General features: G+C 43.5%; 1 protein-coding gene across 3 annotated transcripts in view; it reads right to left on the bottom strand.

The window, feature by feature from the left end:
* Positions 1–16929, bottom strand: part of LOC128407263 (ABC-type organic anion transporter ABCA8-like) — a 55587-nt gene that overhangs the window by 1319 nt on the left and 37339 nt on the right. The window contains exons 25-37 of one of the 3 annotated variants that reach the window (XM_053375411.1): positions 15608–15676; positions 13940–14031; positions 10539–10662; positions 9496–9622; positions 7780–7871; positions 7344–7516; positions 6950–7025; positions 4932–5026; positions 4326–4445; positions 3618–3758; positions 2395–2474; positions 1600–1655; positions 292–429 (exon numbers count right to left, since the gene is read on the bottom strand). In XM_053375411.1, coding sequence (XP_053231386.1) covers positions 331–429; positions 1600–1655; positions 2395–2474; positions 3618–3758; positions 4326–4445; positions 4932–5026; positions 6950–7025; positions 7344–7516; positions 7780–7871; positions 9496–9622; positions 10539–10662; positions 13940–14031; positions 15608–15676 — 1344 coding nt within the window. In that variant the 3' untranslated portion in view covers positions 292–330. The other 2 variants (XM_053375412.1, XM_053375414.1) reach the window with 2 other exon arrangements.

The raw sequence follows: 16929 nt of genomic DNA, 5'->3' as shown, positions 1-16929 counted from the left end.
CTGCATATATTTCAATTCTCACCCCCCCCAAAAAAAATTCAAAACATTTTTTCTGGAAAACAAATAAAAAAATTCCAGGGGATGAACATGTCCAGAAATGGTACATTTCATTCTCTACGTATGACCAATATGGGTTTTGGTCACACAGACCTGTATGTAGAGCTATATGTAAAGTCCTCCCGTCAAAAGGCTGGACTCCAGTCTCACATGCCAAAGGAGACACAACATTATTCAGAGACGGGCTGCTAGATCCTTCTTATATCCTTCTTGTTTCAAGGGACCAGCACTTACTCTTGTAAGCATCAGTTTCATGTCTAGGTTGCGAACAACTTAAATATCAGCCTGCTGCAGCTGTTGCCATTCAAAGGCTGTGCTCAGAGACGGATCGAAACAATCACGTTCCTGCTCTTTGACAAGTTCTAGGAAAACCTGCACAATACAGTACAAAAAAAGGGTTTATTTAGCTAAGTAGTGCTTGAAAGGCATCACATTTCTTTTCTTTGGATCATTCTGATGAAAATGAAGATAATTAAATTTCAGTCCTATTATGTACAGATGTGACCTAAATCTGTCATTGTTTTTAAAGAAGGGACCCTACTCCATCATGTCAGTTGCCATTTCCTTTAAATATGGCAAATTATTAGCAGTCTCAATCCAGAATGTGTGCCTAACTGCTCAAAAATTGTAAGCTGAACATTTTCTTTAAAAAAACCACCCTGATGAACTCCATATTTTTTTAGCTAATCCAAGAACTCAAAAAACAACAACAAAACACTCCATGCATCTCCAAGGAAGTGGGGAAATCTTTCTACTGTCTGTACACAAACTAATGATCATGATAAGGAAAAGATGCTACAGGGAGAGAATCAAGGGTTAAAAAAAATCACCCTCCCTTATTCAGGACCTGCAAGAAACAGCTAACTTGCCCCATGGGCTGGTTTCTCCCCCTTTTGTATGCAATGGAATCACATAGCTACACAATATATAAAGCAGGAGAAACCAAGGAATCCACCTGTAGGTGCATTGCAGGCTCCTCCCCCCTCCCAGTTCTTCCCAGGAAGAATCTCCATTTCCCCCTGTTTAGTATGTCAGAGCAATGCCATTCCACTGACTCCAGTAGGGGCAATCTGAGAGGCCAGAAAAATCTCCTCTGCTGAGGTTTTAAGGGTGACCCTTTGCCTTGCCCCAGTTCTTTTCAGAGCCAGGCTCAGGAGAACTTCACCAGATCCCTAAAAGTGGTTTTGCAGAAAATTCCCAATTGGATAGATAATCCTTCGTTCTGGATGCAGAGATCCAGCACTGGCTGGGGAGGCACTTGCCAAGCTCTCTTGGCACCATAGCTGTCAACTTTCAGATTTGAAAATAAGGGATCAGCAGCCTCACCTGTCCCGGGGACAGTCTACAGGATATCTAACAATCTGGGATAGCAGCGGGAAACAGCGCTGGAATAAGGGAATTTCCCACAAAAAAAGGGAAGGTTGACAGCTACGCTTGGCACTACTTTTCTAATCCAGCAGAGGAAGCCCACGAGGAAGCTGAATTGTGGTGAATGCAGTGCTACAAATTCCACCATGCAATTGTATTTGAAAATCGCATTACCTGCTCCAAGGTGTTCAAAGAAAAGCTGTACTCCTCAAAGCTGAAGCTTCGTTTAGCTGTGTGGATAAAAAGCCAATTATGTTTGGTTGACCCAAATCAGCTTGATAGGTTCTTTTCATGGGATGACTGAATTTCAGTGCCAGAGTATCTGCTTTTTATTTAGAAGGTTCTTTCTGGGTTGCTGGAGAACCTTTGCCAGTCAGCAAAGACAATGCTAGATGGACCCGATGGTCTGACTCTGCATAAGGCAGCTTTCTATGTTCCCATGATGTACCTTGCACCTTCATTCATGCAAGATGCACTTCCGTCTCTTCAACACCCCAGATGTCTGAGGGTGCAGCATTTGAAGCAAGAGCACACAAATATGTAGAAAATAAATAAATAAATAAATAAATAAATAAATAAATAAATAAAATTTATACCCTGCCCATCTGGCTGGGTTTCCCCAGCCACTCTGGGCGGCTTCCAACAGAATATTAAAATACAATAAACAGGGCTGCCTTCAGATGTCTTCTAAAAGTCTGGTAGTTCTAAAAGTCTGGTAGGAACCCTCTGCCTGGTTCCCTGTAACTTGGCTTATCACAGCGAGGGAACCTCTGAGATACAATATGCCTCTACATTCCCTTAATGTGCTGGGTGTTACACATCTTTCTAGAGGTAGGAAAGGCCTACCTAGTGAGTCGGAAGGAGGGATCTTCTCTGCTGTGCATAGAGGGAAGGAAAGGGGGCAATACCTAAATCAGGTGGGCATTAAAATATCTTCCACAAACAACTGCACAGTCTGTCTGGACGTACCTTCCTCTAACATGGAGAAGGCCTTCGATAGAGGCAGCGCGTCTTCCATTGGGATCTTGTAGGCCAACAAAGTGGATATCCTAAGGGCAGGGGAAAATCAACTCAGTCACCAGAACGGCTTTGATCCAATTGGAGTAAGTGTAGTGCAAGCAGTCTGTGTGTAGACAGCCCTGGTTAAAAAACCAAAGTCCAGTATGGGGGAATGGGGGGAGTTGAATCTAGCATGCACACATACATGCGTGCGTGCGCGCGCGCACACACACACACACAGAGAGAGACAGAGAGAGAGAGAGAGAGAGAGAGAGAGAGAGAGAGAGAGAGGAGAGAAACTTTTCCTGCTGAGCAACAAGACTAGATTTTTATAGGGTCTCCTTGTGCACAGCCTTGGCTGTTGGCAGCAGCGTGCTTTGGGCTCTCAAATTTCAACAGCACCCCCCACCTCTCTCACTCTATTCTACAGCCTTCTGGTGCTTCCTTGGGCAGCGCACAGTTCAATCACACTGGTTGCATGCCACCCTAAAACCGCCTCTGCTGTTGGTTTCAAAAGGGAGCCACACGTGAGTTTCCTCATCCACCCATGGATAGAAACAGAAGCCACCTGCAATGGGGAGTGTGGGGCCGTCTCCAGAAATAACACCTGCTCAGTATGTGGCAGGTCCACGTGCTGGTTCATTGGGGCCTAGAGGGCTGGGGGACAGGAAGAAGCAGAAGGGCATTCTGTCCCCATCTTGTTCATCTGGCCCATTACCAAAAGCTCAAGGAGGGTAAGTAAGAGGGTATACAAGAACATAAACTATAAAGGTAAAGGGACCCCTGACCATTAGGTCCAGTTGTGACTGACTCTGGGGTTGCGGCGCTCATCTCGCTTTATAGGCCGAGGGAGCTGGCGTACAGCTTCCGGGTCATGTGGCCAGCATGACTAAGTCACTTCTGGCGAACTAGAGCAGCGCACAGAAACGCCGTTTACCTTCCTGCCAGAGCGGTACCTATTTATCTACTTGCACTTTGATGTGCTTTCAAACTGCTAGGTGGGCAGGAGCTGGGACCGAACGACGGGAGCTCACCCCGTCACAGGGATTCAAATCGCCGACCTTCTGATCGGCAAGTCCTAGGCTCTGTGGTTTAACCCACAGCGCCACCAGCATCCCTCTGAACATAAACTATAGTAACCAAAATAATTCAGGAAATTATATGTCAAGCTGCAGGAAAAACACTGCAGTTACCTTTCTTGACGAGCTGCATGTGGGAAGATCTGTAGAATATGAGTATTCAGAAGCTCCCCGTGGTCCACGCCCTTAACCTTTATTTGGAGCAAATAATTTTTGCCAAATTTGCTTTTCAGATACTGAATAGAACCAAGACACCTGCAGAAGGAAGGAATCAGCATTTGTGACATTTGGATTTGGGGACTGAAGATAATGTTTTGTTATAGAAAGTGGTTTTGTTGAGTGTTATATTGGAGTGGATGAAGTTATTATTGTTTATATATAGCGGACATATGAAGAATGGGAAGTTCTTTAGTTTCTGAACTTTATCTTTTCCTCTTTCTTTCTTTCTTGCTATGTTTTTATCTTATTTAGATCAATGCTGATAAAAAAGATATTTGATATTAAGTTTTGTATTTTTCTTTATAAACCCTAATAAAATTTATTTTAAAAACACACTTTAAACAGTTATTGTCAAAAACATAACAAATTATAAGTTGAACACAGCGAGCTTCAGAATCAGAAGAATCTTTATTTGCATCAGCCACTAGCCATAGCAATAAAACAAAATACAATGTACTGAAGATAGAGGTAAAAACGTAACTATACAGAAAGCTTCTTATGAGAAGGTGGGAAAAGAGTAAGAAGAATATTTCGCCCCATCAACACATCAGCTGTTTATGGTATCCTAATATGCTGGAAAACAAAATGCAAGTTGAAGCTCACCTGAGCTGTCCAGTCACCATGATGGCTACTCTGTCACACACTGCCTCAGCTTCTTCCATGTGGTGAGTTGTCAAAATGGCTCCTTGGTCTTTGTCCTTCAGTGCAGTGAGGACTGCTTTCCTGCAGTCAACATAAGATTTACTAGGGTGGAGTAGGGTTGAAGGAGCCGTAAATAGCCTGGTTCCTAGCAGACATTATTGTCTGGTACAGTAGTACCTCAGGTTAAGTACTTAATTCGTTCCAGAGGTCCGTACTTAACCTGAAACTGTTCTTAACCTGAAGCACCACTTTAGCTAATGGGGCTTCCCGTTGCCACCACGACGCCGGAGCATGATTTCTGTTCTCATCCTGAAGCAAAGTTCTTAACCTGAGGTACTATTTCTGGGTTAGCGGAGTCTGTAACCTGAAGCGTATGTAACCTGAAACGTATGTAGCCCGAGGTACCACTGTATTTCAAAAAGGCACTGAACAAATTCACAATATTTACTCGGATTCCTAAATGCAAGTACATCATTATAAGCATACATTTTGTTTTTGAGTGATATGCTGTTATGTATTGCAAATTCACAAACCTGCTTCGAGATATTAAGTGTATGAGTCACTCACCACACTTGGCGCTTTCCTTTAGGATCCATTCCTGCTGTTGGTTCATCTAATAGCATCACTGCAGGATTACTCAGCATGCTCAGGGCAAAGCATAACTAAAATGAAGGAAATAATAATAACCATTTAAAGTTGCTTCAAACATTTGATAGGATATAATTTGGGGTGGGGAGTAAGTACAAATACAACTAATAATATTTGCAGAGGGTTTTGGAAGACAGACGAGTCTGTGGTGACATTTGCCCAGGTGCAGAAACCCAGAAAATTATCAATATGTGAGTGAGAACTAGTGATTGTAAGAAGGCGTTGTTTTCTGTTCCACACACTTGATTCCATTGTGCTGTAGTTTCTCTTCTGCCCAAACTGCATTATCCGTCTCACAGTCCACTGTGGCAAAATTATTTGTTTCAGTGCAAAGGAAACAACGGGGGAAAGAATAATGAGTTATGTATTGTTTGTGGACTGAAACAACAACAACAGCAAATGCAAAACAAAGTGGTACATGCTGGGTTCATTTCCATTTCAGAAACAGGATGGATAAACAAGCATTGGCAATTTCTGTTCTCATTACCGCTTTTGTCAGAATTCTCCAACGTCCCTAGCGAGGCCAAACTAAAAGATGCTGAATGCTCGGACAGGAAAATAAGCCAATAAGAGATTTTGGTACCCTTTTTCCTTGAAGAAACTGAGGTTGGTGGACAAGCAAGGCAATTAGGACTTCCAAGGATAATTTTCAGTCCCAAAGTTTTGAATGGACACACCCTGGTAAGACTGCAGCATATTTAGAGCAGAAGGTCTGTTAAGAACTAAGGTGTGGATATGTTGTTGAAATCACCGAGACAGCAATCTGCACCATGGACTACATTGTTCTGTGATCCTCTTGCATTGCATCTTCTTATTCACAACCAGTCCAATGAACTCAAAAGACAGGCTAATCTCCCAGCCAGCATAACATAATGACATACAATGTATGTCCACGGCTGGCTCCAGGTTTGCACACTGTATCCACCTGCCATGCGAGTAAGCTGCCCTCCTTGTAGTGGGCCGTGGATGGCCCTGATTTTTAATGTTTTGTATTCAGTGGTGCATGTTTGCCTGAGCTTGAGTCTGGACTAAGAACTCTGAGCTCCTGTGTTCTGATTCGATACAAGATATCCAATCATAGAACATTTCAGGATTTGGGCCTCTGCCATTGGTCCTTGGACTCTGAGTCATGATTTGCAGCCAATCACGTTAGGAGTGGGAGTGGCCCAGGCCTCCAGAAATGTATATAAGCAGTTGCTTTGCCCCTGTTATCCAGTTCTGTAGTTCAATAAAGGTTCTTGCTGTTATCACTGTGTCTTGCCTCATGGGAACCTACACTTCAGTTAACAGAACAGGGAAGTGGGAGAGAGCATTTTCTCTCTGTAGACAGGCAGATGAGATGGACTTCCCTTCAAACAACAGCAGCAAAGAGATGGAGGTGGAAGTGTCGGTGAAGACCAGGATGCAGCAATGGGGGCAAGGAGGAAAATAGGCAGTGCAGTGGCAAAGAACTAGTGCTGACTGAGCAACAAACCCAAGTACCTTGTGATGCCGCTTGGTCTCTAGCCATTAAGGTAAAGGTAAAGGGACCCCTGACCATTAGGTCCAGTCACGGACGACTCTGGGGTTGCAGCGCTCATCTTGCTCTATAGGCCAAGGGAGCCGGCGTTTTGTCCACAGACAGCTTCTGGGTCATGTGGCCAGCATGACTAAGCCGCTTCTGGCAAACCATAGCAGCACACGGAAACGCCGTTTACCTTCCTGCCGGAGTGGTCCCTATTTATCTACTTGCACTTTGACATGCTTTCGAACTGCTAGGTTGGCAGGAGCAGGGACCGAGCAACGGGAGCTCACCCTGTCGCGGGGTTTCGAACCGCCGACCTTCTGATCGGCAAGTCCTAGGCTCTGTGGTTTAACCCACAGTGCCACCCGCATCCATTAGCCAACATTAAATATTTGGCAACCCCTTCAAGAAACTAACAAAACACAGAACTTACTTTCCTTCTCAGTCCAGCAGGTAATGCCTTAGCAGCCGTTTTCAAATGGTCCTGGAGTTCTAGAGCTTGAACTATTCTGAAAGGGCAGAAGAAACGACACCTGGAGTATTCTAGAATGGATCTCTTTTGCATAAGAATTACAGGGGAGGTTGCAAGTGAATCTCAGGGATGCTGTTATGATACTGGATGGAGATGAACCACATGTGCTATTTGTCAGCGTAAGAACTTAATGCTAACTGCCCACCTCCCAAGGAGAAATGTCAATGCTAAAAACAATTAGCTTTCAAAGTCCAACGATTCTGTCAAGTATAGAATGAGAGGCTTTGCACTCAGTAGCCCAAAAACTAAGAGATAGGAAGTGTACCATGAAAGCAGGATCTTTTGCTGCCCTTACCGACTGATAGCAACACCAGCTGAGTCTTTCTGCATCCCTTTCACAGCTGCATTAATCTCCAGATGTTCTTTCATGGTCAGGCTGGGCCAGAGGGCATCCTCTTGGGGACAGTAGCCAAGAAAACCGACAGCATTTTCTTCCGTTGCAGCTGCATCAGCTCCTTTCATCAGGATCTGTCCAAAATATTGTGGCCCCATTTAAATTTGTCCAACGTGAGTCATCTTTTGAAATATAAAAGTCCTATCTAGGAAATTAAAGGCCAGCCCTCAATCTTCTACCTCCCATGCAAAGATCCCTCCCTGTTACTAGTCCTAGATGGGAATCTGCTATTGATGCCATTGACATACTACTCTTTGTAATGCATTGAAGTTGACTTTTGCAGTGATGGTGCATCTGTTCATGAAAAAGAAGAGTACATTTTAGTGCTCACACTTACCTGTCCAGCTGTTGGATCTGTGTCTCCTGTTATCATATTCATTGTTGTACTTTTACCAGCTCCATTGGGTCCAAGTAGCCCCAAAATTTCTCCTAGAACAACACACATACACTTTTGTAAGGATACTACACATTATCCCAGCAAATATAATAAAATAATAAAATAAAATAATTTATTACTTATACCCCACCCATCTGGCTGGGTTTCCCCAGCCACTCTGGGCGGCCCCCAATAGAATATTAAAAACACAATAAATACATCAGACATTAAAAAACTTCCCTAAAAAGAGCTGCCTTCAGATGTTTTCTATTTCCTTGACATCTGTCGGGAGGGCCTTCCCCAGGGAGGGTACCACTACTCAGAAGACCCTCTGCCTGGTTCCCTGTAACTTCGCTTCTTGCAGTGAATCAACAAAAGACTCTCAGATGAGGACCTCGGTGTCCAAGCTGAACTGGGGGTGGAGATGCTCCTTCAGGTATACTGGGCGAGGCCGTTTAGGGCTTTAAAGGTCAGCACCAACACTTTGAAATGTGTTGGAAACGTACTGGGAGCCAATGAAGGTCTTTCAGGACCGGTGTTATATGGTCTCAGATAGCTATATTTATAAGAAATATTGCAAGGATACTACACATTACCACAACAAACAAAATAAAATAAGGGTAGCTATATTCATAAGAAATATTGCACTCTCAGTCGCCTCAGTCATCTTCCCAGGTACTACTCAAAGTCTTTACAATTGAATATGATCATTAGACTAAGGCAATTTAGGTTCCCTATAATTATTTTAGACTCTAGAGAAGTGTGTTTTTTAACGTTGATTTTTGATATAGTAAAACGGCTTATACAAAACTTTAAAATAACTTTTTAAACAGCCTGATTCCCTGGGAGCAACAAATGCTCTTCTTCTATAAGTTCTGCTTAGTTTTAACTCTCTGCAACAGTGAAGAAAATTTTCCTGGGTACAATGGAGAGAAAAGTGGCGAATCACCCCACTATTTCCAAAGCCCTGCCGGCTTGCATCAGCCGGTCTGGGAGTACCTTCCACTGAAACCAATACAGTAGTACCTAAGGTTAAGTACTTAATTCGTTCTGGAGGTCCATTCTTAACCTGAAGCACCACTTTAGTTAATGGGGCCTCCCGCTGCCGCCACGCTGCTGCTGCGCCATTTCTGTTCTCATCCTGAAGCAAAGTTCTTAACCCAAGGTACTATTTCTGGATTAGCGGAGTCTGTAACCTGAAGCGTCTGTAACCTGAAGCGTCTGTAACCCAAGGTACCACTGTAGTGATGAAATTACCCAGCCCATCTCCAAGCTGCCATTGGTAACAAGCCTGATCCTGGGTCCCCTCTAGGAAGAAGAGGGTCTTTTGGGTTCAGAAGATTCAAGTCTGGCTCTGCTTCTGGCTTTCCCCAGGAACACCGCCTTTCTGGGGCTACTGCCAGTAAAAATGCTGCAACTGGCAGATCAATGGCAGCGAAACTTTCAACAGCAGCTGTGGCCCCATGCCAGCAAAGGGGCACCTGCACCACATCAGAACCCAAGCAGCCAGCAGATCTGGGGTTTAGGATTGGTCTGCCCCTATACTGATTCCTTTCCTTCCTATCTGAGTCCCTTACAGTATATCCAAATGTCAAGCATCCCCCAAAATGACTACAAAGTAAAAGTTATGCTTTTCCTTGGTCAAGCTGTAACAGTAATTTTCCATTGCCAGCAAACCTTTTTTAACACAGAAGGAGACACTTTTGGTGGCCACTTTCCCCAGCGTCTTGCTTTTCTTGCCACAGGAACAAGCCTTCTCACTTCTGTATTCTTTGCGCAAGTTGCTGACTAGGATAACTGGTCTCTAAATAGGTGCAGAAGAGAGAAGCTTGCTTACGGCACATATACATACATACCTTTGGTTTAAGTGGGTCAAAGCAAGAACCATGGAAGACATTCTGCTTCAGACAGAAACATAGGAAGAAGTTGACTTATAACAAGCCAGGCTATTTGTCTATTTACTCTCTGGCTGGTGGCAGTACCCCAAGATATCAGGCAGAGGATCTCCATGCCCTTTACCTGACTCTGAAGCCTTCCTGTATGCAAAGCATGAGCTCTATCAGTGAACTGTGGTCCCACTCCAAAGCTAAATGCCTCAAGTATACATCATCAGATAGTGCTAACTGTGCCAGCATCCCAACCACACACCTGTGCAAACAACTGTCAGAACTGTGGCATATTAAGAAACCAGGTAAAGATGATGGAAGAAAAGATGATGCTTCAAATTATTGTTAGGTCAAGTAAGTCACCTTAACATTAATATGTTAATATTAATAAGCCAAGACAGTGGTTCCCAATCAGTGGTCTGCATAACCATTCACATAACAAAAGCTACTGTAGAGATATCAACATTTTCAAAAGTATGGAGGTGCATGGCTTGGCTTTTGAAAAACAGGGTATCTGCAGTAGTTAGTTTTCTAGCACTTAAGGTACTGACACTCTTCTTCCGGACACTAATATCTCATCCCTACATAGAGCTCTGTTTATCTAGGAGGCCTCAGTCCTTTTCTCTTAGCATCTCTTCCTCCACTTTTTCCAGCTTTTATAAGAAGTACCCGGGGAGTGCCAAAGATGTTAAAGCAGTAAAAGCTTATTTTCCAGAGTGACCATAAGTTGGAGCAGGCATCATGTTACATTGCACAAGCAAATCACTGCAATGAACATCAGAGCAAGCTATAAAGCCTTTCTAAAACAAGGAAATCACAATAATTCTGCTTTACCTCTTCCTGATTTGCAGAGGCCAGTGCACTCTGAACTCTTGCCCTTTCCTCTTGAACATCTCTATCATCGCCCTGACTGGCTTCTTCAGGATTCTGATGGCTGCTCTTTCTCTGTGGAGAAATCCTACAGATCAAAGACACCACACAAAGTGTTTCAAAAGCACTGCACACCAAGGAATGAATTCCATTCTCAAGTAGGAAAGCAGAAAACAGTCCATAAGGAAGCGAGAATCTCTGAACTTAATGTGGAAACTCGTCACAGCCCAGAAAACGCTGCCTTACAAAACTACATCTGCTTTTGCAGATAACTGTCCCAAACGCATGGGGGGGGGGCGCTAGGCAGAAACATATGCATAATTATAGTTTGTATATCCCTAGCCACAGTATTATTGTTGTATGAATTTTGTTGGGGGACGGGGAACAGTCCGCATGATGCCCCAAGTGACTTCCAATTTTTTCCTTCCTCTATCTGTAGGGGGGGTAGGAGGTACGAGAGCAAACTCATCAAGCCGATCTCTAGGCAATGGCTGTGGCTGAGTAGATAAACAACACAATAAGCATAATTGCTCTGCGCCATACTGCAGGTCTGGATCCTGTCCGGAGCCTGGGCGCAGGCTAGGGCCATGGCAAGAATCCATCGGTGACCCTGGGGGTGCTCTTAATTGATGTATATCATAGGGCTCCCACCTACCAGTGGTTTACCCTTATGAGACTCCCTGCAGACGGGCAGAAGTCCGGATAACATTTTGCCCAATGCCTAAGGCAAACCGCTCACATCTGTAACCAATAAAGGCAAAGGGACCCCTGACCATTAGGTCCAGTCGTGGCCGACTCTGGGGTTGCAGCGCTCATCTCGCTTTATTGGCCGAGGGAGCCGGCATACAGCTTCCGGGTCATGTGGCCAACATGACTAAGCTGCTTCTGGCAAACCATAGCAGCACACAGAAACACCGTTTACCTTCCTGTCGGAGCAGTACCTATTTATCTACTTGCACTTTGACATGCTTTCGAACTGCTAGGTTGGCAGGAGCAGGGACCGAGCAACGGGAGCTCACCCTGTCACGGGGATTTGAACCGCCGACCTTCTGATCGGCAAGTCCTAGACTCTGTGGTTTAACCCACAGCGCCACCCGCGTCCCTTCCGTAACCAATAAAGTTGTGGCCTATTTTATCCCAATAAGCTAAACATTTGTGTCCGTGTGTTTATTATCTAAGGGAACTGCAGGGCCCGGGGCCTCGCCAGGCAAATACAAGAACAATAGCCAGTGTATTGTATTGATATTTATTACGGCCATTGGCCCATCACACGACAGTTTCCCATACCAACATAATATACTTAAACCTCCAAATTTAAAACCGCCAAAACTTACAAAAAACAGACAAGAACCAAAGCAAAACAAAAACAAAAGACCAACATCATACATTACAATAAATTTATAACATAAACATCGCCCTCTACTCATAAATTAGTAGAAGACATCAATGGTGAAATCACCTAATTACATCCTAAAACATAGATCATAGTTTAAAAAGATTATCCGAGCCGCACAGGAGTCCGTTTCTCTTCTTTAGGGATAGGACGCTGATCAAGAATCTGGCAACCATGAGTGAATAGCCAGTGTAGTGTAAGCTAGTCAGAAAGGAGGTGAAGAAGCTGGAGACACAAGAGACATGCTTGTTCTGTGCTGGGCTTTGGGGCTTCCCTGGAAGCTTAATGGGAAAGCAAGATCTGTTGGGAAGTTAATGCTGTTAAGGCCTCTCCAGTCCCTGCCAGTCTTCATTCAAAGAAAACTGAACTCGAGAATGCGCTGAAACCCCTGGAATCTCTCACCATTTGGAGACTGGGGTGGTATGTAACATTATTAAGATCACCATTATTATTTTTCTATTTATAAAGTCAACTCCTGGAGCTAAAGATTGATTGTTAACGTTGTTAACATTGTTTTATAAATGCTGTATTGATTTGTTAATCATATAATATGGCTTGCTTTAAATGTGATGTTTGTCTTATTTTTTTAGTTGTTTATTTGTAAGCAGTGTTTTATAGATTGCAAATGTTCTACTGATGATTTGTTAATTATTCTATTACATTTATGTTGTTTTTTGTGATGTTCTATTATGTTCTATCATGTTATTGCTATTTTTTGTTTGTTTGTAAGCCGCTTTGGGATTCATTTGAATGAAAAGAAGCATAGTAATATAATAAATCAAATCAAATCAAAACATATATTCTGCCTATGTGAGGCAATTTTTTAAAATCATACTTTAACAACAAAATAATATCCTCTTTTTTCAGAAGTTTGGCTCTATGGAAGAAAACAAGCACCCTCATGAAATGAAAGATTCCTAAAAATTATGAAGGTGTTTGTTAAATCTTGAATATCCTCTTTAAAACAACTGTGAAATGAATCTACCTTTACACATTGCCAAACACATTAAAGCAGAGCTTTTCAAACCTTTCACATTGGTGACCCCTTTTTAGACATGCATTATTTTGCAACACAGTAATTCAGCCCCAGGAGGAGAATTGATGCGAAAATTTGGCTTTTGCTGCCCAACTTCCCATGGGATTCTTTGAGTCCCCTAAGTCCATGATTTTTACCTCAGGGTGGGGAGCATTCACATGACACACCTACACACTGCAGCCGACACACTAACGTTTCTCAACACAGAGTTTGTAAATCTCTGCCTTAAAGTTTTCATGGAATAAATAAATAAAGCGAACCAAGGGCTGGATTAAACTAAAAAAGCCCCGTCAGTGGGAACCTGTTCAAGAACTTCCAAAAGTACAACAGGACTACCCCAACTCCTCCATCCATTACTGCATCAAATTGGCTTGGGGAAGGGGTGAAGAGAACCCCTGGAACAGTAAGTGGGAAGAGAGAGAAGTTGATTCCCTCAGGCCAGCAGAGATGCATTGACAGAGCCATTTGCTTAGTGCTACACTGAATTACTCCCAGGGGATATTGGGATTCTTAAGCGCAGAACTAGGAAAACTTGCTTTTTTAAAAGAGAGAGAGAGAGAAGAACCTATGGATATAAAAAGTGACGTACAGATGTACATTGGAAGTTGAACGGAATCCATTCCGGAAGTACGTTCAACTTCCGAAAAGTTTGGAAACCAAGGCACGGCTTCTGATTGGTTCCTGATTGCGCAGGCGCTCCGGAAACAATAGCGGAAGCCGCACCAGACATTCAGCTTAAAAAAAAAATATCAAAAACCCGAACACTCACTTCTGGTTTTTGATTGTTTGAGGGACAGAACGTTAGACTTCCAATGCGTTCGGGAGCTGAGGTATGACTGTATGTATTTGAAAGTCATCATTTCAGAAGAAAAACAGGAAAACCTTTTGCATTACTAAGTCTGACTGCATAAGCAGGTTAACCATATGTGTACAAACCTAAACACAGGATCTCTTCTCATAACTGGCCTGCCATATTTTGCCGTCAGACAGCGAAGTAAAAGAATGAGAACCACAATGTGGAAGTAAGGCTAAACAAAACAAAAAACAAAAAAATCAGAAACAACCAATTATGTTCAAGAAGTGTACAGACCTATAACCAATTTAAGTCACTATATTTGAGCTACAATCCTATAAACCAGTAGTGGGGGAGGCCATTGCCTCTTCATTTGGTCCATGCAGCCATTTGGGGCAAACCAACACACCTGCCAATCATCTGAGATCCTAACCACATCATGCCTGGGGCAAGTAAGGGGATCTCCCATCTTAACACCAGGACACTAAGATCAGAGACAAGCAAGAGTTATCTCCAATGCTCTTATCTACAATGTGGTCTTAGTGTTCTAGTGCTCATCAGTAAGATAGGGAGATAAGATTCCTCTCCTTGCCATTTAAAAACCAGGTAGATAGATCCATTGTAGAGAAGGATTTTGTATGATGTAGGTACACTTTCAGAGCTCTGTGCATATCCAGGGAGTGCCAGGCTTGCTCCTTAGGTTATTTTGGATGCAGACGGAAAGTCAGAGAGTCAGATTTTGTTGGCAGTGGAACCTAGATAGACTTTCGGAAGGAAGGAAAGGGTCTGAACGTAGCGCCACCTTATCCTTGTGGAAAATACAAAGATGTTTAGGTGTAGAAAGGGCTGAAAACTCTGACACTGTGTGCCGAAGTGATTGCCACCAAAAGAGAACTTTGAAGGAAAGAATCCTTAGGGGTGCAAGACATAGACGTTTGAAAGGAGGTCTCTGAAGAGCTGTGACGACCGAGTGTAAATTCCAGGTGGGGAAGAGATGTGCCATTGGTGGGTGTCGACATACCACACCCTTGAGAAAGCATTTGACTAACCAGTTCTGGGATAAGGGCAGCCTACCGGTAGCACTCAGAATTGAGGAAATGGATGAGACATGTCTTTTGAGTCGCACATCTCACCGGGCACTGATTCTGGAAAATTTATCAATATAAGTAAACAACTAAGGAATAAAAGAAGAGTGGCAAATAAGCAGAACAACCAAACAGAAAGAGCAAAGGAAAGGGTTTCATTTGTCTGTCTGTTTGTTTGTTTGTTTGTTTGGTTGGTTGGTTTTTGTGTGTGTGTAAGAAACCACAATGCATGGACAAACAAAGAACTGTAGAACTAAAACGACCATAAGGGAAATCTAAAGAAAAAAGAGGGTTCAGAAACTAGGAAAAAACTTAGTTGAGTCAGGAGAGCTGGGAGGAATGTACTGTACAGGTGAAACTCGGAAAATTAGAATATTGTGGAAAAGTTCATTTATTTCAGTAATTCAACTTAAACCATGATCATCACAATTATAACAAATAAAGGCTTGACATATCTTGCTTTGCATGTCATGAGTCTATCTCATATATTAGTTTCACCTTTTAAGTTGAATTACTGAAATAAATGAACTTTTCCACAACATTCTAATTTTCCAAGTTTCACCTGTATGCATCTAGACAGGAGGAAAAACTGAGGGAGTCCAGCCTGCTCCCCACAAGTCTTTGCTCCTGTCTAGTGTCTCGCAACAAGGTGAACACCCATTCCATTGGATACAACACCCTACGAACTAAAATATCTCCCATACAAATATTGAATTCATTCCTCACCATAAGGGAAGCCGCCCAGATCAGATTTGTTAATGGTCTCTCTTCATCATAAAGCGGTACACTCAACATCTGTAAGGAAAAAAAGGTGATTCTGTAGATTATTCCCTCTAATACTGAAGTCAGGTTGTGCCAGTGCCTGTCAGCTTGAAAGTTAGTGTCCCGCCAAATTAAGTTAACTGTTTCTGCTTACTCAGAAGTATACTAGTTTGTGAAGTAAAAGAAAATGACTTCGAAAGACAGTGACTCGAGGACCTGTGAGCTTCTAAGACCTACATTATGTTGAGTGCTTCTTGTTGTGGGAGATAGGAAAATTGGGAACTGCAGGTCCATGCAGGATTGTTCTTTATGTATTAAATCTGTATACTGCCCTTCATCTGAAAATTGCAGGGCGATTCACAGCATATAAATACAAGACAAAAGATACAAAATGCATAATAAGGACAAGAACAAACCAAAGCAACAAACATTCCCCCCTTCCAAAAAAACATATAAAAGGACATAGGATGTTAGTCAGCCAAATGCCTGGCTGCAGAGGATAAACTACACTTCCCAGAATCCTTTTCATGAGGCAGAGGAGAGGATGGGCTCCAAATGTATGCCTGGTGGGGTGTGTGTGTGTGTGTGTGTGTGTGTGTGTAGGCAGCCAGAATCAATAGATGTGTTGGCGATTCCCAGAGGGCCTGGAGCCCCCTCTCGACGTGGAGGGGTGCAACAAAGCAAGAGGGGAATCCTGGAATTTAGTACCAAAATGTCCCATTGGATCTCTGCTAAAACAAATTTGCTAGTCATTTTGTGAGTAAAGTCCCTCAGGTTTGTTTGGAATTGGATGCCATGATTAGGATTAAGCCATATGGAGGCATCCAAATGGAGCAGAGCTGTTGGATCAGATTCGGTTACAGTGATACCTTGGGTTACAAACTTGCCGTATTTTTCGCCCTATAGGACGCACTTTTTCCCCTCCAAAAATGAAGGGGAAATGTGTGTGCGTCCTATGGGGCGAATGCAGGCTTCGCGGACCTCTCCACAAGCAGCGGGAGCGCTCCCGCTGCTTGCGGAGAGTTGCCTGCATGCTGAAGCCTGCGCTCGCTGAGCTCAGCGCGTCCAGGCTTCGCGGACCTCTCAGCAAGCAGCGGGAGCCAGCACTGGGCTCCCACGGCTTGCAGAGAGCTGCCTGTTTGGGGGCTGGGGTCGGGGGAAGCTCGGGCTTCCCCCGCCCCAGCCCTGCGCCTGGGGAAAAAATAATTTCCCCCCCTTTATTTCCACCCCAAAAAACTAGGTGCGCCTTATGGGACGGTGCGTCCTATAAGGCGAAAAATACGGTA

Source organism: Podarcis raffonei, chromosome 2, assembly GCF_027172205.1.
Source record: "Podarcis raffonei isolate rPodRaf1 chromosome 2, rPodRaf1.pri, whole genome shotgun sequence".
In the NCBI taxonomy this organism is placed as follows: domain Eukaryota; kingdom Metazoa; phylum Chordata; class Lepidosauria; order Squamata; family Lacertidae; genus Podarcis; species Podarcis raffonei.
Note: the sequence above shows the minus strand (reverse complement) of the source record. Positions and strands in the feature narration are given on the sequence as shown.